General features: G+C 33.0%; 2 protein-coding genes and 2 pseudogenes across 3 annotated transcripts; 2 read left to right on the plus strand and 2 right to left on the minus strand.

The window, feature by feature from the left end:
* The first annotated feature begins 1,775 nt into the window (after nt 1-1,775).
* On the plus strand, nt 1,776-3,836 carry LOC124841915 (L-type lectin-domain containing receptor kinase IX.1 pseudogene; annotated as a pseudogene).
* Nucleotides 3,837-11,375: 7,539 nt separating this feature from the next.
* On the minus strand, nt 11,376-13,858 carry LOC124841908 (L-type lectin-domain containing receptor kinase IX.1-like). The gene is made up of 2 exons (XM_088099716.1): nt 12,396-13,858; nt 11,376-12,302 (listed from the first exon to the last, which is right to left on the minus strand). The coding sequence occupies exons 1-2, from the start codon at nt 13,808-13,810 to the stop codon at nt 11,648-11,650; spliced, it is 2,070 nt and encodes a 689-aa protein (XP_087955842.1). The 5' UTR covers nt 13,811-13,858; the 3' UTR covers nt 11,376-11,647.
* A 3,664-nt stretch (nt 13,859-17,522) lies between these two features.
* On the plus strand, nt 17,523-19,611 carry LOC124841899 (L-type lectin-domain containing receptor kinase IX.1 pseudogene; annotated as a pseudogene).
* Nucleotides 19,612-20,686: 1,075 nt separating this feature from the next.
* Nucleotides 20,687-27,465, minus strand: ER (enhancer of rudimentary protein). Of its 2 annotated transcripts, none has more exons than XM_047318309.2 (4): nt 27,319-27,465; nt 27,075-27,168; nt 21,694-21,814; nt 20,687-21,115 (listed from the first exon to the last, which is right to left on the minus strand). In XM_047318309.2, the coding sequence occupies exons 1-4, from the start codon at nt 27,319-27,321 to the stop codon at nt 21,025-21,027; spliced, it is 309 nt and encodes a 102-aa protein (XP_047174265.1). In that variant the 5' UTR covers nt 27,322-27,465; the 3' UTR covers nt 20,687-21,024. The 2 variants fall into 2 exon arrangements, with proteins under 2 accessions (XP_047174265.1, XP_087955854.1); XM_088099728.1 differs by having other exon boundaries at nt 27,063-27,168.
* Between the last annotated feature and the right edge of the window lie 331 nt (nt 27,466-27,796).

The raw sequence follows: 27,796 nt of genomic DNA on the forward strand, positions 1-27,796 counted from the left end.
TACAGAGTAAAACATATAAATATATTGTAATTTTGAAAATTTTATGAATTTATAAATTTCAGTTTTTGAAAAATTGAAATCTATCAACTTTTATGTTTGATTCTTAAAATCTAAGATCTAAAGGTTCTTAAAATTTCAAAAAAAAAAATAACTATTTTATCTGAGAAAAGATATATAAGTATTTAAATAGAAGATGAAGACTTTTAAGCTTTCAGTTCTAAATAACAAAGACTAAAAAATTCACCAAAATTTTGAGTTTGTTACTGAGGATCGAGTTTTAGGTCTTAATTATTTTTATAACTAAAACCAATTGCCTTTTATGTGTCAATTTTATTAATAATTGAGGTTTAAAAATTTTTTCTACTCTTAATATTCGTTAAAGTTGTACTGTAGTCTTCATTTTTTCTTTGTGAAAACATTGCATTTTATTCTTGCCATTTCATCTACATTATTATCTTCTTCTTCTTTTTCATCCTTCCCATTTAATACTTGTTGCTAATTCTGGTACTAAGTTAACTGACCCTGATCAATACCAAAACATAGAACACTATTATATTTTACCACATCAAGACCTAACATATGTTTCTCTGTACAAACTTTATCAATTTATTTATAACTCTCGTACTTATCATATGAATATTATTAATACTTCATTAAGAAATGAACTTTAAATTTAATAAAGTAAAATTTAAACCCACTTATATATTATAAATTGATATAAAACATACTTAAATACCGGACAATATATTTTAATACTAGACTTCATGCTCACCAGTGATATCTGTCCTGATATCAAGAAATCTATTACGGGATTCTGCAGATTTTTGGGCAATTCTTTAACTTTCTGGGAATAAAAAATAAAAAAGGCAGAACATTATCAATATATAAATCTTCTACTGATGTTGAATACGAGCTCTGGCAGCTGTTTGAAATAACTTGTCTGAAGAATCTTACTTTACTTCCATATCACTAATACTTTTGCTTTAAGTTTAATGTGATAATAAACTATCATTGAGATTGCTTTAAATCCTATTTATCATGAGAAAACTAAACATTTGGAGATCTACAATTCTATTTACCAAAACAATTCTTAAGTTCATTCAACCAGAAATTTTCATCAACTTGTGGATATTTTTATTTTTACCAAAATCTTGCCAGAGACATCCTTCATCAAACATATTTTCAAGATGACTAATAATAAATATTTTTCTGCCATTTAATTTAGTTATTTCAATCTAGTTTGTTTAGTTTAATTAATATGGTCAATATCAACTTGTTTTTACTTCTGGCTTTATTTTATATATAGACACAAATTTCTATAAAAATGGCGTTTATTCTGAAACTCACGTTTCATTATTTCAAGTATTCTGAGTGATATTTTCGCATACATAAATTCTTTACATTTATTTGATGTTATTTTTTTTTTTACTTTATTTTTTTATAAGAAAATTATAAAAATTCATTATTTTATCCTTGGTACGTGACAAATAAATGTAAATATATGTCATTCTATTTCCAAAATTCTCTTTTATTTATTTATTTTTTATGGCCAATTTGTGAAAATAATATCAATCCTCGGTTACATTACCTGGAATTCTTTTCTGAAACTCAAGTCAGTAGCTGAACTATTTCTTCAAATCTAGTAGTATTGATAAATTATTTTAAAATTTAATTACATTATAACATCTTAATATTTTATCCACAAATATTTTAGGAAGTTTTCGTTTTGAAATAAAATTCTCAAGAATCATTCCAAAAAATCATGACCATTTCAAAACGTGTGGTTAGGGGGTGACTACGTGATTTATGCAAGTTTCGCGTGAATCATCTTCTTCCGTGTCTTCCCTGGAACCTGCAAAGACATATAAGACAAACCTGAACTTGCATCCTCGTACCCAGTATACTGTGTCAGAGAAAACCATGTTAGCTACCTCACAAAATTCCCACCACTCGACAACTTTTCTTCTGCTTATCCTTCCAATAGTCATAGTTCAACCATTCTCCTTCAGTATAACTAACTTTGAAGACTCTGAAAGTGCAGCCCTAGTTGGATACGCAGGCGTAGCTAAGATTGAGAACGGAAGCATACTACTCAACCCACTCACCTACAGTGGAGTTGGAAGAGCAATCTATGGCCAACCTCTACACCTCAAAAACTCTTCTAACGAACGAGTCACCGATGTTTCAACTCGTTTTTCATTCACTATCCAATCCCCTAATTCCCTTTACGGTGACGGCTTTGCCTTCTACGTCGCACCTCTTTCCTACCAGATTCCGGAAACCGACAAAACTGGTTACGGTCTCGGCTTATACGGTGAAAACATATCCATAGTTGCTGTCGAATTTGACACTTTTATAAACGACTTAGACCCACCAATTCAGCACGTAGGGATCAACAATGGCTCTGTGGTATCTCTCAATTATACCAAGTTTGATATTGAGAACAACAGAGGGAACATGGGGCATGCGTTGATAACGTACAACGCTTCTGCCAAACTCCTTGCTGTTTCGTGGTTCTTTGATATAAATAGTTCCTCTTCTACGCCTAACGCTTATCTTTCCCACCAGATCGACCTAGCGGAGCTTCTACCAGAGTGGGTCGCTCTTGGTTTTTCAGGATCAACCGGATCGTCCATTGAGGAAAACGTTATCCATTACTGGGAATTCAGTTCTAGTCTGGATCTAACAATTTCCCCACCAAACGAAGAAAATGTCATCACAACAAAATACAAGGGTCGGGGAAAAGTAGTGGTTGTTGCAGTGATTTGCTCTATTATTTTTGCGACGGTGGTTGTTAGTATTACGTGTTGGATGATCAAGAAGAGAAGAAAGGAGGGTGAATTTGGTTTTGACAGAGAAGCTACGCCTAGAAGGTTTGGTTACAACGAGTTAGTTGCAGCCACGAACGGGTTTGCAGATGATAGAAGAGTTGGAGAAGGTGGGCATGGAGAAGTTTACAAAGGGTTTATGAGTGATTTAGGGCGTGTGGTGGCGGTGAAAAGGATTTGTTCAGACGTGGAAGATTCGGAGAGAACATTCAGAAACGAGGTGAAGATTATAAGCCGGCTTATACATAAAAACCTAGTGCAGTTGATTGGGTGGTGCGAGGAGGAAGGGGAGTTATTGATAGTTATGGAGTACTTAGATAATGGAAGCCTTGAGACTCATCTGTTTGGGAACAGAAGGAGTTTGAAATGGGATGTGAGGTACTGCATAGCATTAGGTGTGGTGAGAGCAATTCGTTATCTTCATGAAGACACGGAGCAGTGTGTTGTTCATAGGAATATTAAGCCTGGTAATGTGTTGTTAGACAGCGATTTCAATGCTAAGCTTAGTGATTTTGGAATGGCGAAGTTGGTGGATCCGAGATTGAGGAGTCAGAAGACAAGGGTGGTGGGGACATATGGATATCTTGCTCCTGAATATGTGAATGAAGGAAGGGCTAGCAAGGAATCAGACATGTACGGTTTTGGGGTGTTGGCTTTGGAAATAGCATGTGGAAGGAGGAGTTACAGGGATGAGGAGTATAATCATGTGCCTTTGATGAATTGGGTGTGGAAACTTTATGTTGACGGGAAGATTTTGAATGCTGCTGATGAGAAATTGAAGAGCGATTTTGATGTGAGTGAAATGAGATGCTTGCTCACTGTGGGGATATGGTGTACCCTACAAGACCATAAGGAAAGACCAACAGCAGAACAGGTTATTAATGTTCTTAAACAAAAAGTGTCGTTGCCAGTGCTTTCTACTAAACATGCATGATGATTGTCCTTCTTATCCTAATGTGTGTGTAATTTGATTCCTAATAATCATCATCCTCTCTCTGTCGTTTTGCTCTTGCGTTTGTAATTTATCAGTTTTAACGATGCTATCAGAATTAACTATACTAAATTTTAAAATAATAAAGTAAAGTTTCTTTAAATATATTTTGGCCACTGTATGGTTTTGGTATTCTTGTATATATCTTTCACTTATTTAATATTTTTTTAATGATAGGATGAAAAATAATGTACGAGTGTAAAAAATTTGTCAAATTATTTTTTTCCTTAACAATAAACATTAAAGTTTACCAAAAGCCTTTAGTTCAAGAAAATCAACCCGACAGTTTTATCAATAAGTAAGCTTTCATTTAATTTACCATTTTCTTTTTGGAATTCTTCCTAAACTTTTAAAATACTCATCACACATTTGTTAATCTTGCCAAGTGGAGCCCAAAGCAGTTTTAGTGAAATGCTTGTCTGTCTTTCTTGGCTTATTCTATTGGCTCTTTTCCATGAAAACTTTTAAATTATGGTTTCTTTTATAAGTATAATAAATAACGAGTGAATGATCATAGATATATTAGAATCAAAGTTAATTAATTAAATTTGTCTTGCTAATTTGGCTGAAATTTTTGTGTTTGTTTCTAGTAACCGTCCATTGACAAGTGTCCATGACTTTCATATCATTTCGTATAAGATAGAAATGGTTTTAAACTATTCCATAGTTGAAAAAGAATATTCAAGAATAGAATATTTAGCTTCAGATTAATTATCTTAAAAAAGAAAAGAAGCGTATATAAATTATTTTATAATAAAAAAAATTACAAGTAGCTACCATTTTTTTTATCAAAATAATATATATATATATATATATATATATATATATATATTGTCAGACCATTAAATTCAGAGAAAGGTGTAATCCAGGTGTATGTAGATGATTGGACCGAGCAGTTTTTTACGGTAGTATATAAGTAAACTTTTCAAATTTTTGAAGTCACTTTCTGCATGCACCTCTTCTCTCCAAATTTCTGAGTTTTATTTTCTCTTCCTTCTCTCTAAAATTCTCCTCCTTCTCTCTACAAATTCTCACATTTTCCTTCTTCTGATCATCAACCAGGTTGTGCCTTAGTTTTTCCTGGTGGCAAGAGTTTCTCTTTTCACCAATCAAGTTGTAGTTAGAGTTGGTAAGTTAAATTCACTCATTTTTTGAAGTTTTTGTATTTTCTTATACATGCAAGCATTGTTCAGCTTGCATGTGTTCATCATCTACTTCTCTGAATTTGTTTTCTGTCTTTGATCCTTTGGTTGGTTCCTTTTCACTGACATACTCATCTCATATTAAACAAAATTCGTTTATCATTGTGTTATTTTGCTATTGATCAAACTGCATTCATATTTAATTTTCTGTCTTTGCATTTGAAACCAATGATCTCATTTTATTTAAGTCTTAATTAATCGAGTTTAACACACGACTGTCTAGTACCGAGAGTCCTTTGGGATACAATACTTGATCTTACCATTTTATATTACTTGTGTGATTCGATACAGTTGTCGATTCGTCAACATTTATTCGAGGTAAGGGAAACTAGTAATTTAATTATGTTTGTTTATGTTTGAAATTATTGGTTGGACGTGTGCATGTATGGATAATTTGATGTTGGATTGATTTCTATGTATTGTCGAGACTTGTGAACTAGTTGAGAAATTCTGTAGAATTATGTAGAAAGCAGAGCACTCGTTGTTGAACGCTCGGTCAGGTCATGTAAACGGGCTTAGCGTTATTCGATTTTGTAGTGATATTTTAACTTAGTGTTGTTCGGTTTAGTATTGACGTTCAATTTTAAAAATACTTGTTTTCGACCTCGGCAGTCTTCGGGTTGGTATTAACATTCGTTCTTAGTCGTACTACGTTTAACGTTCGGTTTTAGTAGTATTCGGTAGTCATAGCGATCGGCCTGCTCGCTCATCAACCGGGTTTAGTCTCCTTAATGTTACCGATAGTGAACGTTCGATCTTAGGTGTGTTGGTCTTTCTCGGTAGTGTTCGGTCTTGTACTAGCGCTCAGTCTGAAATATACGCATTCGATTTAAGTTTTTAAGCGTTCGTTTTAAAAACTCTTAGGGTTGAGTTATGCTTCTAATGGTCGGTTTTTCTCTAGTGATCAGCCAGTAATTACATTAGACAATTTCTTCAGTTGTATCTATTATGGACCGTTTGGTTCCATCTTTTGGGTAGTGTGAAGGTGTTCGGTCTCCAACGTTCACAGGTTCTCTTTGTCTTATGAGTGAAAATATAACTGATGAACGATTTTTTATGTTAATTTATGAGAATTGTGCTTTCAAATACTGTGGAAGAGAATTCCAAGGTGGAATGTCTCGTGGATGGTTATTGAATTGTAAAGTATAAATATGGATATTGCAAAGTTAGCGTTCATCCTGAAATTCTATGAGTATCATTCTCACATAGAGAGATATTTCATTTGTGAGAATAGCAGAAGGTCCTACCACCTCAGTGTGCCGAGGTAGATATTATGGGATTAACCTTGGGTAGTAGGTTGATTGGTGTCAGTTGTTACACTACCACAAATGCAAGAACAATTGTAGCTACATATTCATACAATCTGGATGGTCAAGTCATAGTGTTCGGTTTATATATAAATTGTTGTATTCATTTTGTATACGATTGTTTGTATTTGGTGTTGGCATGAGGTAGCGTTCGGTTTGCATGGTTTGAACTTGTATGAAATGTATAGATATGTTTATAATTAAATTACATTAGCTTACCCTACTTTCATGTTTTGTCTTGTATTGTCCGTCTGGTTACCTTTTCTCTTGCAATGATCATCCTGTGGATGTGAGCAGAAGGCGATGATTGTTCGGTGAAACAAGCGTTGGAAGGCGAGGATGTTGCAGCTTAGATAGGACCGTTCAATCATTAGTCTTAGCTTATCTTTTGTAAATCGATCGGTTTATATAGGCTATTGTATAGTCGTTCGGCTTATGTCTATGTTTTGTATTAAACTTATGATAATCTGTAAAGTGTTTTTAGTTTTATAGTTATTTTGGATACTGCTAAATACTTTATTAACTCTTGAAGAACTTATCTAACATATTGTTATATGTGATTAATTTATGATATAGTATTATGCTATATTTTTGGGATGTTACATCAATTTAATTAATATTTCATAGATTTGTTTTTGGCAGTTTTCATTGTGTATTTAATTTTCACATATTATTATGTAATGAAATCTCATTTAATTCAATTTTCAATATTATCATTTTAATTTGAACTTCTTAAAAAAACTAATCCAGCTAATATTAGAAATATACTCATTAAAATATATATTCAATATATTAAAATAAAAATTGATCAATAATTTAGAGATATTGAGAGTAGGGAGACAAAGGGGAGAAGAAAGACTTTTGTCTATAAAAATAGGTAATAGTTGGTAAAACACTTAAGAATACTAAGAAAACATATTAAAACGTAAAAGACACAAAAATGAAAGAAAATTACATAAGATGAAAGTTAGTTGGAGTAGCTTATAAAAAACTTTTAAAATAATCTACTTTGGTTTACCATACCAACTATTTTTATATTTCTCAATTGTATAAGCTAGTCACATAAATTAGTAACTACAATATATATTATGAAGAAAAGGCTTTTATTTTATGATAATTCATTATTTAATTATAAAACATAGTGAGTCACTAAGTAATAAGATTGATTTTTTAGATGAGACGAATAACGAGTAATAAATATTAAGGGTAACAAAACGAGTCGATTAGACTTGTTTTGGTTTGATTTGATTGTTGGCATGTAAAAAATAGGTTGAGTTGAGTTAGTCTAATTGTAAAAAATGGGTTGAAAATAATAACTTGTTTCATCACTAGGTGGACTGACGAGCTGATGGGCTAGCCAACCAATTTTCTTATTTCTTTTCTTTCAGTTTTCGACTTTGCCTCACATGACTTGAACCAACAATTTTATCATTAAACTTTACCTCAACCATACTCATAATAGAACAGGACAACATGCATAGAGGAGAAAAAAACATATATGGGGAACAACAGTGTCGGTAATACATTTTGGTTAGGGTACCCACAGAAATCAACGAAGGTGGCTATAGTGACAAACAACGTGATGGTGTTCACTCGTCTGATGGTCCAAGTGTAGTCACGGTGGCTCTAGTGTGAAACCCCCACACGAGGAGGAAATAGGGTTAATGTCGGCAACTCTAGGTAGCTTTGATGACATCTCAAGTTGGTGACTTTCTCATTTGTAGGCGGCAAGATCGGAGGTGCCTCGTTGGAGGAAGAAAATTGTTAGATCTAGCTCCACCTCTGATAGTGTATGGTGTGTATAGTTTGGATAGTGAACAAAACAACCATATATTTACGAGCTGGCGGACTAGACTCACTAATGCAATTTTGACTTTTGTAATAACCTTATATAAAGACGCGGTGACTGTTTTGAAATTATTGCAAACTTATAAATTTCAGTTGTTGAAAGAGTTGAAGCTCGTTCCTTTCTATGCTTCGGTTACTAAGGAACTGAAACCTATAAGTTTGCAAAATTTTTAAAATTGTCATTCTTTATTTTAACTACTTTATCTGAGCAAGAGGTATAGGCTTTGGTTCAGCAACCGAAGCTTATATAGCCAACATGCTTCAATTGTTAAGGAACCAAAGCCTAAAGGTTTTCAAAGTTTCCACTAAGCGTAGAACTTTAGGCCTATTACATTTTAGGCTTCAATTTTATTAATAACCGAAACTCAAAGCTCTGCCTAGAGTTAATGTTGCAAAAGTTTCAAAGGTGTCAAATTCATTTTTGCAAATCTCCTTCCTTTCATCCACTATGCACACCTTTTATAACCAATTTTCTTCTTTTTTTTCACTAAACACCCTTCTTCCACCTCTGTCCTTGTGTCGTAATGACGTCCAAGAGGTCCTTACTGTCCGTCACTATCTTTCACATATTTATATAAGACCTTTACTCTCCAATGCTCCACTTTTTGCAGCTAAACATTGAATTGGTGGTGATTCTTTTGATTTTTTTTTCATTTTTTGTTGAATTTGTGTCTTCCTTAAGTTCATTGTTGGTAAATTTTGCATTTTTTATTGTTGTCATTTGTGTCCAAGTACTGTTACATTGTGGTGGGATTTTGTAGTTTTCCAAAACACGTCCAAAATTGCATCTTTCTCCATTATTACGTCTGAAGCCTAACCTTTTTTTATTTTAAAAAATTATTTAATTTTAAAGGTATCATATTTTGGTTCTTTTAATAATCGAACTCTAATCTCTTTGTGATTTAAAAAATTATTTAATTTCAAGGATAATACGCTTCGGTTATTTAAAGAATTGAAGTTTAATATCCCCTTAAAATTAAGTAATTTTTAAATCAAAAAGGGATTAAACTTCGATTATTAAAAGGATTGAAGATTAATCCTTTTATTTTTATTTTTATTTTTCATTATTTGTTTATGTTTTTATACTTTGGTCAGACTTCTTCTGATTGGTGGGTTCAAATATCTAATCTGACCTACATCTTTTCTATTAGGTTAAGGTTCAACCCATTTTTTCATTCCTAACAGATTCATAGGTAAGCACTACTCATACTTGACTTGATTCGTTATCGTCTGTATTCTTATCAATTGTAAGTTATATTCAAGTGTGAGTCCTATAAATGAAGTATATATGATGGAAATGTTTGAAGTATTGTATGCATAAGTGGTAAGAAACCTTATATGTCATGTTTTGTACAAGACCAAACATTACACAACTAGTTGGAATCATAATTAGTATATTCATGGCAAATCCTAGAAGCATTTGAATGTTATTAAAAGGATTCTTGAAGACATCAAAATAATATTATGTATTACATTATTTTTGGAGGATAGTTGTCAGAGATTATGATGATTCAAGTTTTGTAAGTAATCTTAAAAAAATGAGATTTACTATTAATTGTTTATTTATACTTATAGAAGAAGTGATATGATGGTTATCCAAATTAATATTGTCCATCTGTCTGCTATAGAAATTGAGTACAAAACAGTTACTAAAGGAATCTATCTGAATTTAAAGTTCAAGGAACTCAAACATGTTTATTGTATCACTAGTGTAAGGAGAAACCTTATATTTCAATTTAAGACAAAACACATAGTTATCTATTACAACTTTTATAAGTTTACATGATTTGATAATAGTGTGATATCGATTGAATAAATAAGTAAAATGAATGAAAATGGATAAAAAAATAAAAACTTTATTAATTTAACCATAATCTTCTAGTAAAAGAAAGTCGCACGTCATATAAAATTTACTTTAGTATTTTCTTATTAAGACACTCTAAAATCACTTGATTTCTTTATACTACTTTAATACTTAAAAAGGAAAAAAAGAATTCTTCTTTAAAATTCTTTTAGTAATTGATTTTTTATTTGTAAAAGAGAATGTTATTATTTAAAGACAAAGTGAATTTCTTTTCATTTGATATTTAGACATTAAATAGGGTTAAATTTTGATGAGGAGGGATTGCCCAACCAAGGACTACCACGTTGCAGTTTTCCTCATTCACCCAAGTTAGGGTTTCCATGCTTGCATAGGAAAGTGGTTAAGGGTGGTCTGACGTCAGCAACAGTGGTTGGTGGTGTTTTGTGATTCTGATTTAGATTTGAGGAGACGTGATTTGGAGTTTTCGTCTTTGTGTGGGTTCTGATTTGATTTGCAGGTTGGCTTGGATTGCATGATTTACGATTTGGGTGGTCTGTAAATGGTGCGATGTTGAAGATGATGGAGGCACGAAACAATTGTTCGCGATTAGGGTTTCGATTTGGGAGTTGTCTAAGATGGCATTGTGATGGATGAACAGGTCTATATTCTGTGTTGGGTTTTTGTAGGTGGGTGGACAGTGGTGCGATTCTATGGTGGACGTTGTGATTGATGCTGGATTGATGGTTATAGTGATGGCACGAAGCTATCGCGAAGTAGTCTACAGGAGGTGTTTGTTTTTCCTTTAGGGTTCAATGGTTGTAGTTGTTATCGTGATTTAGGGTTTTCATTTGTTGCTGCTCTGGCGAGACTCAAGTGGATGCTCGCGTTCTAGTTGCTCGCGATGGAGATTGTTGAACAATGGAGGAGGCGAGGTTTGTGCGAAGATCTAGTGCATTGTCGGTGTTAGTGGGTTGTGGTTGTGATTCGCCATGGTTAAGGATTCGCAGTGGTTTGCAAAGTAATCGCTCATGTCAATAGGTGGTGGCTGACGGTGTTTCATGGTGTTAGGGTTTTTGGTGAGAAAGAAGATGATGTGGCGACTACATGTTATTATATACAGCAGGTTCTGTGATACACTATTAGTCACGTCAGAAAAAGATTAATTTAGTTAATTGTGAAGGACTACATCTATAACTTTTTGAAAGAAAAAAGATAAAAATAAATCAAAGTTTTGAAGAAAAATATAACTATAGTTTAATGACAAAAACATATTTAACTATATATATAATAATAATAGAAACTTTTTGTCAAAATATTGATTTATATAATTTTATTTTATGAGTTTTGACTTGACTTATTCGTTATTTTTTTTTTCTTTCTTTATGGAATAAGACGTTTTTCTTTCATGGAATATAAGACGTGCGTTACATGTCGCCTTTATTACAGAAAATAGTCAATCTAGTACATCATACATCACCCACAATACATCATTCTCTTCTTAGTGAGTGACATCTACTATTTAAATGTTCATCGATGACTTTTCAAACCAGAAAGCAGATCATCATCCAACCACTACCTGCTCACCAAATACTTTGTAACAAAAGCAGGATCAAAATAAAATATTACAACAAAATAAACTATTCATAACTTATCATCAACTTAGCAAATTAACGTCCAGTACTGACAAAGCTGTTAGTGAAGGGTAGAGATTGTAAGGAATTACAATTGGGTTGTGCATGCGTGTAAGTACTTAGAGAGAGAGGAGGACGATCATGCATATCAAGTGGAAGCTCTGGCAATGGCGCTTCTAGCTCAAGAACTTTTATCACTTGTGCAGCCTTTGGCCTTTCCTTGTCGTTAGGGTTAGTACACCACAATCCCACAATGATCAAGCTTCTCATTTTATCCACATCAAACTCCTTCTCCAATCTCTCGTCAACAACCTCCATCACATTCCCTTCCACATACTGTTGCCACACCCAGTTCATCAGAGGCACATGAAACTCTCCATCAGGGTAAGTCCTCCTTCCACATGCAAGCTCAAGAGCCACAACCCCAAAACTATACATGTCTGATTCCTTGCTAGCCCTACCTCCGTTCAGGTATTCTGGGGCAAGGTACCCGTAAGTCCCCACCACCCCTGTCCTCTGAGTTTTTAACCTTGGATCCATCAACTTTGCCATCCCAAAATCTCCAAGTTTCGTGCTAAAATCCGTGTCCAACAACACATTCGCCGACTTAATATCCCTGTGAAGAACACTCTGCTCCGCATCCTCATGGAGATAACGAAGGGCCAAAGCCACGCCCAACGCTACCTTGTACCTGTTACAAAATTTGAGAATACAAGAAGTGCGTAATTGAAGATCCATGTTTTGTTCATGATCAAATACATAGAAGAAGGTAAAGAGTTTATACCTAATATCCCAGGTCAAAGTTTTCTTGTCGCCAAAGAGATGAGTGTCGAGGCTTCCATTAGGCATGTACTCAAAAACCAACAGAAACTCACCTTGCTCGTGGCACCACCCTACGAACTGCACCAAGTTTCTGTGTATAAGACGGCTTATGATCTTAACCTCGTTGATGAAAACCCTCTCTGAATTTTCAAAGTTAGTGAAAATTCTTTTCACAGCAACAACCCTTCCTAAATAGCTCAGAACCCCTTTGTAAACCTGTCCCGACCCTCCTCTTCCAAGCCTTGTTTCATCCGCAAACCCTTTGGTGGCTTCAACTAGTTCTGTGTAATCAAACCTTCTCGGTATACTTTCCCTGTCCAAATCGAACCTAGCCGAACGACCTTTACCACTATCATCATAACCACAATCCCCCTTAACCCTTCTCTTCTTCATGATTACTATCCAAGCTGCAACATTTGCTGCCACGGCCACCAAAATCATTGAACACGCCACCACAACAACCACCATAGCCATGCTCAACGCTTTCCCGCTCTTCTCATTTCCACCGGAGGGGTTATCTTTCGAAGCGGTGGAAGAATTCAGCGTGGAACTGAACTCCCACGAGTGAATGAAGTTTCGTTCGGTGAGTTCGCCGGTGGAAGCAGAGAACCCAACATCAACCCACTCGGGGAGAATTCCCAAGAGGTCAATCGGGTAAGAAAGTGAAGGTTTGGATAATCGCGTTGCAGTTTCGTTGAAGGACCAAGCCACAAAAAGGGTCTTGTTAGAAGCAGTGTAGGTTACCAAAGCGTTACATTTCTTCCCGAGATTTTCGTCGATGTCAAACTTTCCATAAGTCGCAGATTTGAGAGAGTTATCGTCTATGCCAACGTGCTGCATGGGAGGGTCAATCGAACCGTTAAATGTGTCAAACTCAACAGCGAGAATGCGATTTTGGGGAAGTAAGCTATTGAAAGTGCCATTGAAAAGGCCAAAAGTGCCACCTGCGCCGTTTGGAGGAATCTGATAGCCTTGAGGGGCTATATAGAAGGCGAAACCGTCAGCGTAGGAACCTGTTTGATCGTTTCCTTTTTCAATAGAAAAGGTGAAGCGTGTGGTAAAGTCTGTTACAACTCTTGAAGAGGAATCCCAAAGGTGCAAAGGTTGTGCAGACAAGGCTCTCCCGACACGGAAAAAATATGAGACTATGTTAAGGTCTACGGAACCGTTCCTTGTTCTGCCGTCACCCATGTACGCCATGTTTTTTGCACTCTCAGGGTCGTCGAAGTTTGTTATGTTGAAATTTAGTGATTCTACAGTTTTAAGAAAAGGAGAAGGAAAGGCTAAGAGTAGAACAAAAATGGTGACCATGTTTAGAAATCTCATTCTCAATGGCAGTTCTTTTGTCTCAACTTTTGCTAGAGCTAAGAAATTCATCTGGAAACCAAAGAACCGAAGTGGATATGTTGAGTAAGTGTGTTCTGAATTTGTTCACGCAGGTTGCTGCTTAAATAAAGTTTAACTCAACATAGTAATTTTTCTTTTTAACAACAGTAATGTCAGAAGGAAGTCTAACAATGGTTAAATACTTCTTTTTTCTTTAAGGAAAAAATCGTCAGAGTCTAAAATTCTAAAAACAAAAATATAAAAATAATAATAATAAGTACTTATTATTAGAGATTAAACTAAAGAGGAAGATCAGATAAAAACGTTTTACTGACTGAGTCTAAACATTTTTGTGTGTGACTGGTCTTCCTAGGTTGCATCCCAGATACTACGAATGTCGTGTACTGCACTCTTCTTTCAATTTTCAATTTTTGTGTTCACTTGGTAGTCAAGCGTAAAGAAGGGGAAAGTTCGGAGTGAGACAGCGTGATTTAATTTAGACACTCTGATATGTTGGTTATTTTATTGATTTGTTTAAATTTATTTTTAAAATTTTTTTTGAAACCAATTAATTACAAATCATTATGTTATAAAAAAGTTGTTAAAAAATATTTTAGTATTCAAATCAAAATAATCTAATTAGTAACATTTATAATTACACGTGTTCATCCTAAGAAGAGTTGTAATTTTTAATAATTAGATTAGCGAGATTTGTTTGACAAATAGGTTTCTTTTTATCAGCAAATATATTTTTATATATGCAAATCTCTGAAAAAAATTACAATTTTATTTATAATATTATAGAATTTTATTGATAAGTATTTGTTTCAAATATAGGTATCAATCTCTTTATGTCATATATTGTAAAAAAAGTACAATGTAACAACATGCGATATCATTTTGTTGATTTATTTTCCCTTGCACTACAGACAACTTTTATATCAGATTTTTTTTTTCTTTCGGAAAACATACTGTTTATTTATTTAATTACAGAAGTTAAAGTGAAAATTATAAACATACACTTTTCAATTTTTCTACACCTTTCCCAATATCTACTAAAAAAACAAATATTTTTATTTTTCTATTTGATTTATCTTAATTTATTTTATATTTTAAGAAAAAAAAATACTCTTTTATTAGTGTTAGATGGGTGTGTAGACTAGAAAATATGGTGTTTGTATATCATCACCCATGGAAAAAATGTGTATAATAAATATATTTTTCTTATTGGAAAAATAAATTAATTTCTTAAAATTTAAATGAATCTTTATTTTATCATTTCATTCTAACATGTTATAGATAGTTTTTTATAATTATATTATTTATTATCTATTATCACGATTTAAAAATAACTAATATTCTGATAGCTGCAACCACCCAATTTAAATATAAATCAAAAGTTAATTTCTTTAGAATGAAAAATAGTAATTATGACACTTAAGTTCATTAAATAACTAGAACTATATATATCTATTGAGATGAGGCTTAAGTTCAAATGAACATAAATTGGGTTGAGAGGGTCAGAATTTGCTTATATTTGAATTCAAAGAAAAATTACCTAAGATTAATTTTTTTATACGATATTAACAAATAAATCATCATTATTTTTAAGTTATAATAATAAGCAAATTTATTTTATTAAGCTTCTGTTAATATTTGTAATAAATATTTATTTCACAATTCTATCATTATTTAATAAAAAAATATGTTGATGTAATCATAAATAAAATAAAGTTAAATATTATATTTAGAAATTCTATTAGTGTTTAGTGAGACATATTTTATTTTATGTATTGATACATAATGGTAAAGTTAAAATATTATTATTCTATATATTGAAATTTGTATAGCACGGCACCTAATTTATGTCTTCTTCTCAACCTATAAAGTATTTTGGTTTCAAACGTTATTGACTGAATTAAATGAGGCAACGTAATGCAGAGGAAGTTTCACAATAGATAAGTAAGATAATTTGGTTTTGATTATAATTGAATGAAGTTAGCATAGAATAAGCCAACGATCGATGCAATTAATTTAGGAGTGTAAACCAAACTCGCTTGACGAGAAATGGAGATAGTAGTTGGGGCCCACGCTAGGGTTTTCTTTTTTCAAGCTATGAAAGTTTCCACTAACCTACTATATACTAATCTCGCTTAAATTTATTTGTTTTGTAAGTCATAGTTGTAATTTTTAATGTTTTAGGAACTATGCTTTCGACAATATGCAAAATAATTCCAACTAAGACATTTTTCTAAAGATAATTAATTGAATTATGGTTCATGTTATTATATACTTCCAAGCAAAATATTTCCTATTTTTCTTTCGAATATTTTAAAGAATAATGATATTTTGACAACATTTTTTTTATAACTTGTTAACATAATTTACGTGTTATTATGTGATTGGTCCAAAATTACTGCACAATCAATAGTAATAATCATAAACACCAATATAAACCAATCACATAATGACATATAGTGATATTAAAATGTTGTTAAAAAAATATTGTCAAAGTATCATTATCCTATTCTAAATAAGGTGAAATAAATTTATCCATGTATGAGTACATCTTGGTCCTCAAATGAAGATATATTCAACCTAAACATTTTCTATCATAACAAAATCATATCAATCCACACCATTAACTTTCATAAAATATGTTTAAATTAATAAAAAGACTAAAACGCAACCACATGACTAGGTCCATCTAGATAAAAGGACTCATAACTATAATATAAGTAGTACAGTACACAAAATAAATTAATTATATTTATTTATTATTTTATTTATTATCATCTAAGCACACTTGACTTAATTGAGTATTGCCGGCACACCCCTCATTCAACTTGGAGATGATAAATATTCAGACATCCCAGTCTAAAAATATGAAGTTAGAGCTATGAGTGTTGGAGTTGATTTGACCAAAACTTAATTTTTTAAAACAAAAAGATTTAAAAAAATTCAAATTAATTTTTAATTGTTTTCATCAAATAAATATTATATTAACATTGGTGTAGTTAATAAAATATAAAATATTTAAAAAAAATAAAACTAACATTAGCTTAACAGCCACTAATTAAAATAAATATAAATAATATATAAGTTAGCATCGACTCACGACCACTAGTAAAATAAATAAGTTAGCGTAGGTTTAAAACCACTGACTAAAATAAATAAGTTATAATCAACTTAGTAGACACTAACTAAAATAAGTTTTCATCTCCTTTATTAATATTTTCGTTCATATTTATTTTCTTCGTCTATTCTCGTTTCTTTTATCTACACTCACATCCTTTATCCATTATAATTTTCTTTTTCTATTCTTTCATTTATATTTTTTTGAACATTGTACGTTTTTTTATTATTATTATTATTATTGTTAATGTCAATTAAACCAATACACATTATATCAACATTAAAAGTAGATTTTATTGGTCAATTTATTATGAAAATTTGCCAATTTATATATTCATAATTTATTATGAATTTTTTTTTTCATGAGTATACTCATTCTCCAAACCCATATGTATTGATTTTTTTTTTATTTAGCTTTCTAAATTAATTATATAACTCCTAGGGTAGGTGTAAACTTTTTGGATTGTGCTCGACGTTCAAAAATAAATTCTTATGAACCATTCCAAGTCAAGACCATTTCAAAACGTTTGGTTAGCAGTCCATAAATCATCCTATCGAATGCAAACAAATATATAAGACAAGAGAATTGCGAAATATAGCTTTCTCAGACATAGAATCTGTCGTGTTGCCTACCATGAAAAGTTTCCACAACTTCAAAACTTGTCTTCTTTTCTACATCTTCCTCGTTCTTCCAATAACCGTAGCTCAACCACTCTCCTTCAACGTAACTAACTTCAACGATACTCAAACTGCAAGCCTTGTTGGATACGCTGGTGTGGCCAAGAGTGAAAACAGAAGCATAGTGCTAAATTCTCTCATCGACAATGGAATTGGAAGAGCCATCTATGGCCTCCCTCTACGCTTCAAAAACTCTTCTAACCGACATGTCACTGATTTTTCTACTCGTTTTTCATTCACTATCGATGTGTCCTCCAAAACCGACTACGGTGACGGTTTTGCCTTCTACGTCGCACCCCTTGCCTACCCGATTCCGTCGGATTCAGGTGGCGGCGGCCTCGGCCTTTACGGTGCCAACCAGGATAGCATCATTGCTGTTGAATTTGACACTTTCCCAAATGCTAATGTTGATCCACAAATGAGGCATGTGGGGATAAACAATAATTCTATGGTGTCTCTCAATTCTTCCTTTTTTGATATTGAGAGCAACATAGGGAACATGGGGCATGCGTTGATAACTTACAATTCTTCTGCCAAACTCCTTGCTGTTTCATGGTTCTTTGAGGGAACCAGTTCTGGTTTTATGCCTAACACTTCTCTTTCGTACCAGATTGACCTGGGGGAAATTCTCCCGGAGTGGGTCACTGTTGGGTTTTCGGGTGCAACCGGGGCGTCTAATGAGGAGAATGTTATTCATTCTTGGGAATTCACGTCAACTCTGAATTCCACACCGTTAAACAATAAAGAAAAAGATGGCAATAATGACATCATAGTTAAATACAAGTTTTCAGTCCAAGTAGTAGCTGTTGCAGTGAGTTGTTCTGTTTTGTTTATGCTCGTGGTTGCTGCAGTTTCTTGTTTTATCATCATCAAGAAGAGAAGAAGCGAAGATGGTTTTGGTTTCAATGGAGCAGCTATGCCCAGAAGGTTTGGTTATAAAGAGTTAGTTGCAGCCACCAACGGGTTTGCAGATGATAGAAGGCTGGGAGAAGGAGGCACTGGACAAGTTTACAAAGGGTTTCTGAGTGATCTAGGGAGTGTGGTTGCAGTGAAAAGGATATTTTCTGATGTTGAAGATTCGGAGAGAATATTCACAAACGAGGTGAAGATTATAAGTCGTCTTGTGCATAAAAACCTGGTGCAATTGATGGGGTGGTGCAATGAGGAAGGAGAGTTGTTACTGGTTTTTGAGTACATGAGTAATGGAAGCCTTGACACTCATATATTTGGCAACAGGAGAACCTTGACATGGAGTGTGAGATACAATATAGCGTTAGGTGTGGCTAGGGCACTGTGTTATCTTCATGAAGAGGTGGAGCAGTGTGTTCTTCATAGAGACATAAAGTCAAGTAATGTTTTGTTAGACACAGATTTCAACACTAAGGTTAGTGACTTTGGGATAGCAAAGCTGGTGGATCCAAGGTTGAGGACTCAGAAGACAAGGGTGGTGGGGACATATGGGTACCTTGCACCTGAATATGTGAATGAAGGAAGGGCTAGCAAGGAGTCTGACATGTATGGTTTTGGGGTTGTGGCTTTGGAGATAGGTTGTGGAAGGAGGACTTACCAGGATGGAGAGTATAACCATGTGCCATTGACAAATTGGGTGTGGAAAAAGTATGTGGATGGAGATATTTTGGATGCTGTGGATGAGGGATTGAAGGGAGATTATGATGTGGAAGAAATGAGATGTTTGCTCACTGTTGGAATATGGTGTACTCACCCAGATCACAGGCAAAGGCCAAAGGCAGAACAGGTTATTAATGCTCTAAAGCAAGAGACGCCATTGCCAATGCTTTCACTATAACTTCACACACCAGTGGCCTATCTGATTTTGTTTTAGTTGCACTCATCAACAGCATCCAATGTATATCAGAAGATAGGATGTACCAAGATTTGGTCTAGTTTTGTCTTTGTGTCTGTCATTTGTATTTTATATGCTTGTATGTGTTTTTATAGAAATGAATATAAATATATTAGAGACTTATGATCTTACCAAATAGAGACTATAGAGAATAAAAGAAAAACTACTACTTACCAATTTTCCTGCAATGACACATTAGTTTTGGTAAAGCAAAAGTCAAAATTTCCTTCTCAGAGAATGGATTCTGACCATAAACAATGAATCATCTTATCCATATAAATATTTGTGAATTATATTATATTGAGGTAAACTATTCTAGTCCTAAGCTAGTTGGGGGGAAAAATCTCCTATTGGCCCATCTTGTGATGGGCAAATCAATCTTGTCCATCTTTTAGGTTACATAACTTGTTGGGACCAATACCATAGCTTTCTTCCTGCACCCTCATAAAAAGTTTTTTTTTTTAATTTTACCATTTCTAGGAAATGAAAAATAATTTTTAAATTATATAACTATTTTTGAATTATACCATCCAAAACCGAAAATAACTCTCGGACTATACAATTTGCAAGTCTGGTGATTTTTAAATTTTCAAATTATGCAATCCAAAAGTTAAAATCAAGTCCTTTTTGAGTTTTGAATTATATAATCCAAAGTCTTTCAATCTTTCATATTGTCGAAAACTGTTTGACTTCTAAATTATATAATTCAGCCATCTTTTTAGATTTTATAATTTAAAAGTTATTTTTTACTTTTGGATTGTACATCCCTAAACTCTTGGATTACACAATCCAAAAAAATAAAAATAAAAACTTCTAAATTGTTGTACAATCGATAAAATGGGGAAAAAAATATGACATTGCAGGAAGAAAGTTATAAAGGTGCAAGAAGAACATTGTTGGCAGCAGCATTAATTCTGGCTAATTATCAGGATAGGCAATTTTGAGTAAGAAAGTGAAAGAAATAATGAAGAGAGTCTTCTCCCTTCAGGTTTAGAGGATGATGAAATCAATATTGGGAGATCAATGGAAGTGATACAGCATAAATTATTTAAAAAACAGTGAAACACCTTACTATTTCTACACATCTCGTTTTTTTTTTTTCTTTTTTTTAACCAATCCATTCTACTCAAAATATTCATATCTTATTCAAGTAGAAATTCTCTTCTACAAAAGTAAATAACTGAATAGTTGCAGTTGCTACCTCCCATTTATGAGCATAGCATCTACCACAACAGAAGAAATTAGCCATGTGGAATATGAACTCTCAAAACTAGCATTTCATACGACATCGTGAATTATAGTGTATTTAGAGGTTACTCAACAGTGCAACTTACTGGTTGACAATACAACAAGATGAAGGTATTTTAAAAAGACAAATCCTCAGACAATTGAAGGTAGAGCAACCATGCCCACTACAATCATTTGTGTTTATAAAACTTCAGCAGTAGCATCTGTCGAATTATAATTACGTGCCAGCATTTGCAGTATTCGGTATTCATATTACATAGCCAGCGAGGTATAGCCACACAACAGCAGGTTCAACCCTTTGCGATTTTTTACATTGAATTGCCAAAAGTTAGGGGATTAATCAATGTGCCAATTTCTTCAAATGCTGGAAGGTTTTTTGCTTAATCCACTGTCGATCATGCGGCAAGTAAGCATGAATGGAACTATCATACCTATGCAGCAGAATCAAAACGTCATATTAATTAATGCCAAGCCAAGCCACATGCAGAGAAGACCCAATATTTAAAAAACAACAACTATATGCATAGGACAATTGAAATATCCTGTCACAAGAGACCACTTATCTTTCGTAACTTTTTTCCGAGGGTCAAAACATGTTAAGAGCAAACATATGATACAACGATTTCCATGATTTATTAAGTTCTTACCAACCCTCAAGGCTGATGGGAGGTGGAAGGGGAAGAAGAAGTGTTCAAATCATATTGTTTCCTCCAACAATGTTATCAAGGATATAAGACCTCCAAAAAAATATTAAAAATTTATTTGTGGCCGCTTATTTCATCTATAAGAGCACAAGCTACTCTATTAAGACTCATAAGTGCTACCAATTTATCACCCCATAATCTCAATTTTCATTTGACTTGTCAATTCTCTACATCAGTTAAACCGACATACAGAAATATTATCGGAGCTGTAAAACTACGTCACCGAATGCCTTTCTAATAAAATCTGACTGAATTAATGAACTTTGCACGCACTTGACTTTTGAGTGAGAGAAAGAGAAACATACACTAGGGCGCTCATGTCCGCAAGACCATCTATGAAGTTGTAGAGATCAGCAATATCATAAGAGAGATTTCTGATGGCCGGATTTAACTCCTTCAGTTTCCTTTCATACAATGCACATATGCCTGTACAAGCACAATATTAAAACTGTATTTAGTGCTAAAAAAGTATACAGAAAATAAAAAATAAAAATAGAATGTATCTAAAAAAAATATACCAGCTTGTACCCAAAAAGAAAAGCAATTATTTTCATAGAAAGCATCAGTTACCTATCCATAACCTTTCTAGCATGCTATACTTCTATGTTAGTGAAGACTCTTCCCACTATTTTTCATGTATTCATCTACATTTGATAAGTTATGGGCATTTCTTTAAAAAGCCAAAAGAATGTGACACCTTTTCTACGAAATGGAATTCAGATCAAAGAATATTTTTAGAATATTCATATTCATTTCAACACAAGCTTGTTTTCTTATTTAAAAGAATTTGATTAATAAAAAAAGAGGTGATGAGAATTTAATTGGTGTGATTCTTATCACTAAAATAATTCTTTATTTTCATGCATAGTTTAAGTTGGTACCAAAACTCCCCATCTAGGGAGCTTTTTCTCACTGCCACATAAAGATCTGTCACCATTGTTAAGGCCAGTGGTGGGTGAGAAAGATGTGCCCCATGTCAGTAATCACAATGCCAACAGTCGCATCATAATCATATTGGGATAAGTTGCATTTACTGCTAGATAACTCATCAATAGGTTACCCATGTCTTATATGACATTGGACCTATTGAGTCTCTATTGTCTTTTGTTGCTTCTTCTACACTAGTTTCAAGTCTACCTTGTTGAGTATTTGGATATTTTGCTTTTGTTGACTCTAGTCCTACTGAACCTCAAAAATTGGCATGTAAGGTGATTTTACACCCACTTGCGTACTATATTTTGGTGAAATCTTCAGTCGATGTAGGATCTCTTATGACAAAAATCTCAAACATGAGACTACATATTTGTAGATAGTTTGATAGCAAATGACATGATAGGTTTGAATAACCTCACTAAGATAGACTCTAATATCATTTCAGAAAGTAAAATTTAAACCTAACTCAATTTCAAAAAACAATTTGTAAGGTGAGGATCGCAATCATTTATATACTAAAGTTTATTCATATCTGTAATTGGCGTAGAATCTTCAACACTAAATCATCATGTCTCTACCTCCATGGATGTCAACTTTCATCAAAACAGAATCCATTTTTTTCAACCATGTTATTCAAGGGAGAAAGCATTTGAAGCAAAGAAGCTCTCCTTCCTATCATTACCACAACTATCTTTGCAAGATGTTCAAGATATAAGTGATGAAGCCACAAAAAATTGGATTGAACCAACCATAATGAGGAAGAAGAAGACAATTTTTTCGACAAAGAATATCAAAGAAGGAAACAGTCCTCTTTGACTCCAGGTCAATAAGAGTTGTCTAACTCAAAAGGTGAAGATCCCTTTAGATAACAATGAGAAGATAAGTGTTATTAGAATTTATCAATTACATTGAGAAAGGGAAATGGATCATGTATTAAACATCCTATTTCTCAATATGTATGCATTGACAATCTATCTTATAAAAATCAAAGTTTTATTGTTGCTATTGATGTTACAAAAACTCCCACCTCAATCCAACAAACCATGAAAAATGAACAAGGGACTCATACCATGAGAGAGGAGATGAGTGAATTAAAAAGAAAATCAACATGAGATATTGTTGACAAACCAAGAGACGAAATAGTTGTGGGGTCCAAGAAGCCATGAAAATTGAATGAGAGAAGATGAATATGTTAGAAAGAAACTCAACATGGGAGATTGTTGATAAACCAAGAGACAAAAAGGGTTATGGGGTCCAATAAGCCATGATAGTGAACATTGAACTCATGTCATGACAGAGGATATTAATGCATTAGAAAGAATCTCAACATGGGAGATTGTAGACAAACCAAGAGATAATCGGTTAAAGAGTGCAGATGGATATTTACAATAAAATACAAACGACAGACAACTATAAAGCCAAATTGGTTGCAAAGGGATATACTCAAGCTTATGGAATTGGTTGTGTGGGACATCTTCTCTAGTAGCAAAGACAAATACAGTTTAAGTTGTTCTTGCTTTAGCAGCTTATTTTGGTTGGAAGTTCTAGCACTTGGTCGTGAATAATGTCTTCCTTCATGAAGCTTTAGAGGAAGAAATGCACACGGAGATCCCTCAATGACTTGAAACCATAGTGGAAGGAATAATGTATGTCTGATCTTCTATGGTCTAAAACAATCTCCAAAAGCATGGTTTGGAAGACTTACAAAAGCAATGGTTTCCTTTGGATACAAACAAAGTCAAGGAGATCATACTTTATTCATAAAACACTCTCTTATAGGTAAAATCGCTATATTGTTGGAATATGTGGATGATATAACTATAGTGAGAGATGAATAAAAAATTTGTTTTTTAAGGAAAAATTGGTGCATTAATTTGAAATGAAAGATCTAGTTGAAATAGACGTTCCTTATTCCAAAAAAGGAGACTTTCATTTCCCCAAAGAAAATATGCACTTGATCTCCTCAAAGAAACAACTAAGTTGAGATGTAAACCTTGTTCTTATTGAATATAATCAAAAGTCGAAAGTTCTCTAGAGAAAAATCCAGTCTTAGAGATTGGTTAAAGAAAAACTTATTTCTCTATCACAAAGAAGAAGACACATGCAAGCAATTGACAAAATTCTTCAATACTTGAAGTAAAGCTCAGGAAAGGGGTTGTTTTTCAAGGTAAAAGACACTTTGACCTTGAAATTATATATTGATCTAGACTATAAGGCTCTTCTATTAAAAGAAAATCTACCTTTGGGTACCATGTATTTCTTTGAAAAAGTCTGGTAACTAAGAAAACCAAAAGAAAAAAGAATAGAGTATCTCATTCTAGTGTAGAAGTCAAATCTGAATCCTTGCTCAAAGGTATGTGAAGGACTTTGGATGAAAATCATACTCAAGGACCTTAAAATAAAGGTTGACATCCCCATGCAGTTGGACTATGATAACAAGTCAGTCATGAGCATTGCCCATAATCCAATCAACATGATATGACCAAAAACATATTAATAGTTACATCAAAGATAATCTTGACAAAGGACGTGTGATCACAACTCATGCCCATGCAGGACTTTGGATTCAAAACATTTTCACTAAATAACTTCCTCATAACAGATTCCAAAATCTTGTAAGCAAATTAGGAATGATTGATATTTATTTACCAACTTGAAGGAAAGTTCATTGAATAACTTATTATTAAGGATAAAAATATCCTTAATATCTCCATAGTGATTAGAAAAAATATATTTAGAATCTTCGTACTCATTTCAACATATTTTTCTTTCCTTATTTTAAAGAATTTGATCATTACAAAAAAAGTTGATGAGAATGTAATTAGTATAACTGTTATAAATAAAAGAATTATCTATTTTCTTACATAGTTCAAGTAGTATACTTGATAGAGATTCTAGCCTTAAACAAATTGGGGAGAGGCCTAAACAGTTTCAACTTCATGGCCTTTGGAAGGCAATTATTGATTGGGCCACAGTCCATGCTCAACAAAAGGCACCCAAAAATTATGGATTTCCAAGGCTAGATGAGACTTCACCAAATAGTCCAACAAAACATCAGATACTTTTAACACTGAGAAAACCAAGGATCTAAATTTATTTATTCTATAAGAACAAACAATATTTAATCCCAATATATTAAATTCTTCTCACCTCCTGAAAAATATTAAAAGGAAAAAGGAAAAAGGAAAGGAAATACTGTCAATGACTTAATTATACAAGTATGACATTTTGTTTTCATGTTACCAGTCAAACACCATTCATTTAAGAAACAAATGGGCTAGGATTTTAATAATGGGTCAGCATTAGGTTTAATTTAAAGCAGCTGACTGAGGATAATTTATGTAGTTATGGGAAGGAGTATTTCCAAGTACAAAAGATAGAAAAGGGTTAAAGGGTTAGAATTTTGGTTCTTGTCTGGGTGCTAAGAACAATGCTTGCATTCGATGGGTTCTAAATCAAACTCAAGTTAGAATTTTAAAGGGATGAGTACAAATTACTGTTTGTAAAGGTAAAAAAATTTCATAAGAGTATAAAACTAAGACAGGTTAAAAGGAGTAACCTAGACATCATACCCAAGGAGTTACTGTTCTTTGTCTATGATCATCAGTATTACAATAGGATTTCGGAGGTCTTCAAAAATTTAGAAATACTTCGTAAAACAACAAATAAGAATATAAGGCATCTAATCCACAGAAAACAAATTGGAACCCAACAACAGTCAGACCCTTGTCTTCCCAAAGAAAATAAATATTTTGAATACAACTAATTTCACGTAAAATGATATCAAACAATCCTAAAAGATTAAACAAATTTGTGGAAGAATACATCAAATTCAAAATTGAAAGTAAACAAAAATACAAAGATAAATTCATCTTGTAGAGTTTTTTTTCCAAAACAAGTGTGCCTTGCATACATATCCCATCCAGAATATAATAACCCAAGGAAAAAAAAAACAGGGAGAAATGTTACACAAACCAACCATCACGATAATCTTATGGTTAATCATTGCTGTAGACAAACTGTTAACCTCTAAATCTTTATTTCTGGTTTTTCTAATAGTTTTTCTCTACATCCCCATCCTTCCAACAACACAGATACACTCCATCTAATCTACTCTTTTTGAAAACTAGAAATTAAAACATCAAAAATAATTTACAAATGACAGAATCATACACTAAAATCTAAGAAAACATCAAAAAACCTAAAAAGGAATTTGATTTTGGGTATTTGACATTGTACTATAAGTGAAAAAGAATGTGAATCTGAAATTTTAAACAACAGAAAACTAAACCCAGAAATTTTGAAGTAACAGAAGACAGAATAAAAAATGAATAACAAGAACAATCACACTATATATAAATTTATTTCAGCTACCAGAAGAATATCAATTCATTTTATCTTTCTATTTTCTTCTACTTTCCACGTGCATAAGAGGACCTTAGCAGGGGCGAGTAAGAAGTCTACCAGACATGGACTCCAGACAGACTACAAAAAACATTGGACACCAACATAAACTGAATTTAATTTAACAAAACAACTTAAGAATAAAACCTAACACCGAATTACACTCTTTTATTTTCAATTGAGGAAATTACATTCCCACACAAATTCATATAAACAAGGCACAACACAAACATCTATCTAAAGTTAAGTTAACCAAATACAAAATCAAGAAACAAAAAGGCGGAAAAATGAAAAATCGACAGTAAAAGTACACAGCTACAGTGCATGCAAGTATTACTTAAATCAATACCATCCATAGCCTGAGTGATGGATTCATAATCCATGAACGTCCTTGTTGCTCTATTCTGCGATGTCTGCATTAGAATAATGGTGTGCCGATTAGCCTGCAAAATTCACGAAAACAAAAGCACCTGTGAGTGAATAAATCGAGTGAAACAGAAAATCGCGTGAACATCACATAATCGGTTAGCGCAAAGAGGAATTGCCCTAATAGTTTGAGAAAAGGGAATAGGTAGGGTTAAGGAAAACCTTACCATAGGAAGAAGAAGAGATTGAAACTGGAAACAATTCTCTCACTCTTTTATGAGAGAGTTTGCGTTTTGTGACCACGCAGTGCTATTGGAAAACTCAAATTTGCACTTCCTTCCAGAATATGCTGAGTCAGTCAACTTCAACTCCCACGCTTTGGGCAATTTCGACATTTCACGGGTATCCGTGTTAGCCTCCTTTATTGAAAAGTGAAATTTCAATGAGGAACATGATAAAAGATAATGCAATTTTTTTTAACTGTTATGAGTTTTATTTTTCTATTTAAATATTTTTATCTATGATTTTATATTTTGTGAAATTTATTGAATAGTAAAATTAAAATATTCCTAAGATGTTCCACTGATTGATGACATGATTTATAAAGGATAATTTGTTTTTATTTTATATATACACTTGTGTAATTTGTATTAAGTCTTTTTTTAATTAGATAAATTTATTGCTAGGCATGGATAATTATTAAAA

This window comes from Vigna umbellata, chromosome 1 (genome assembly GCF_029865625.1).
Source record: "Vigna umbellata cultivar VRB3 chromosome 1, Vumbellata_1.0, whole genome shotgun sequence".
NCBI classification, from domain to species: Eukaryota; Viridiplantae; Streptophyta; class Magnoliopsida; order Fabales; family Fabaceae; genus Vigna; species Vigna umbellata.

Bases quoted from the DNA above. Each gene is read 5' to 3' on its own strand.
- LOC124841908 (XM_088099716.1), bottom strand. From the start codon at position 13,810: ATGAATTTCTTAGCTCTAGCAAAAGTTGAGACAAAAGAACTGCCATTG. The intron at 12,303-12,395 runs GTATAAACTCTT...ATTTTGTAACAG, and splicing joins ACTTTGACCTGGGATATTAG to GTACAAGGTAGCGTTGGGCG.
- ER (XM_088099728.1), bottom strand. The intron at 21,815-27,062 runs GTAATACTTGCA...GTGCTTGTACAG, and splicing joins TATGGATGGTATTGATTTAA to GCATATGTGCATTGTATGAA. The intron at 21,116-21,693 runs GTATGTTTCTCT...TCTGCTGCATAG, and splicing joins GCGGACATGAGCGCCCTAGT to GTATGATAGTTCCATTCATG.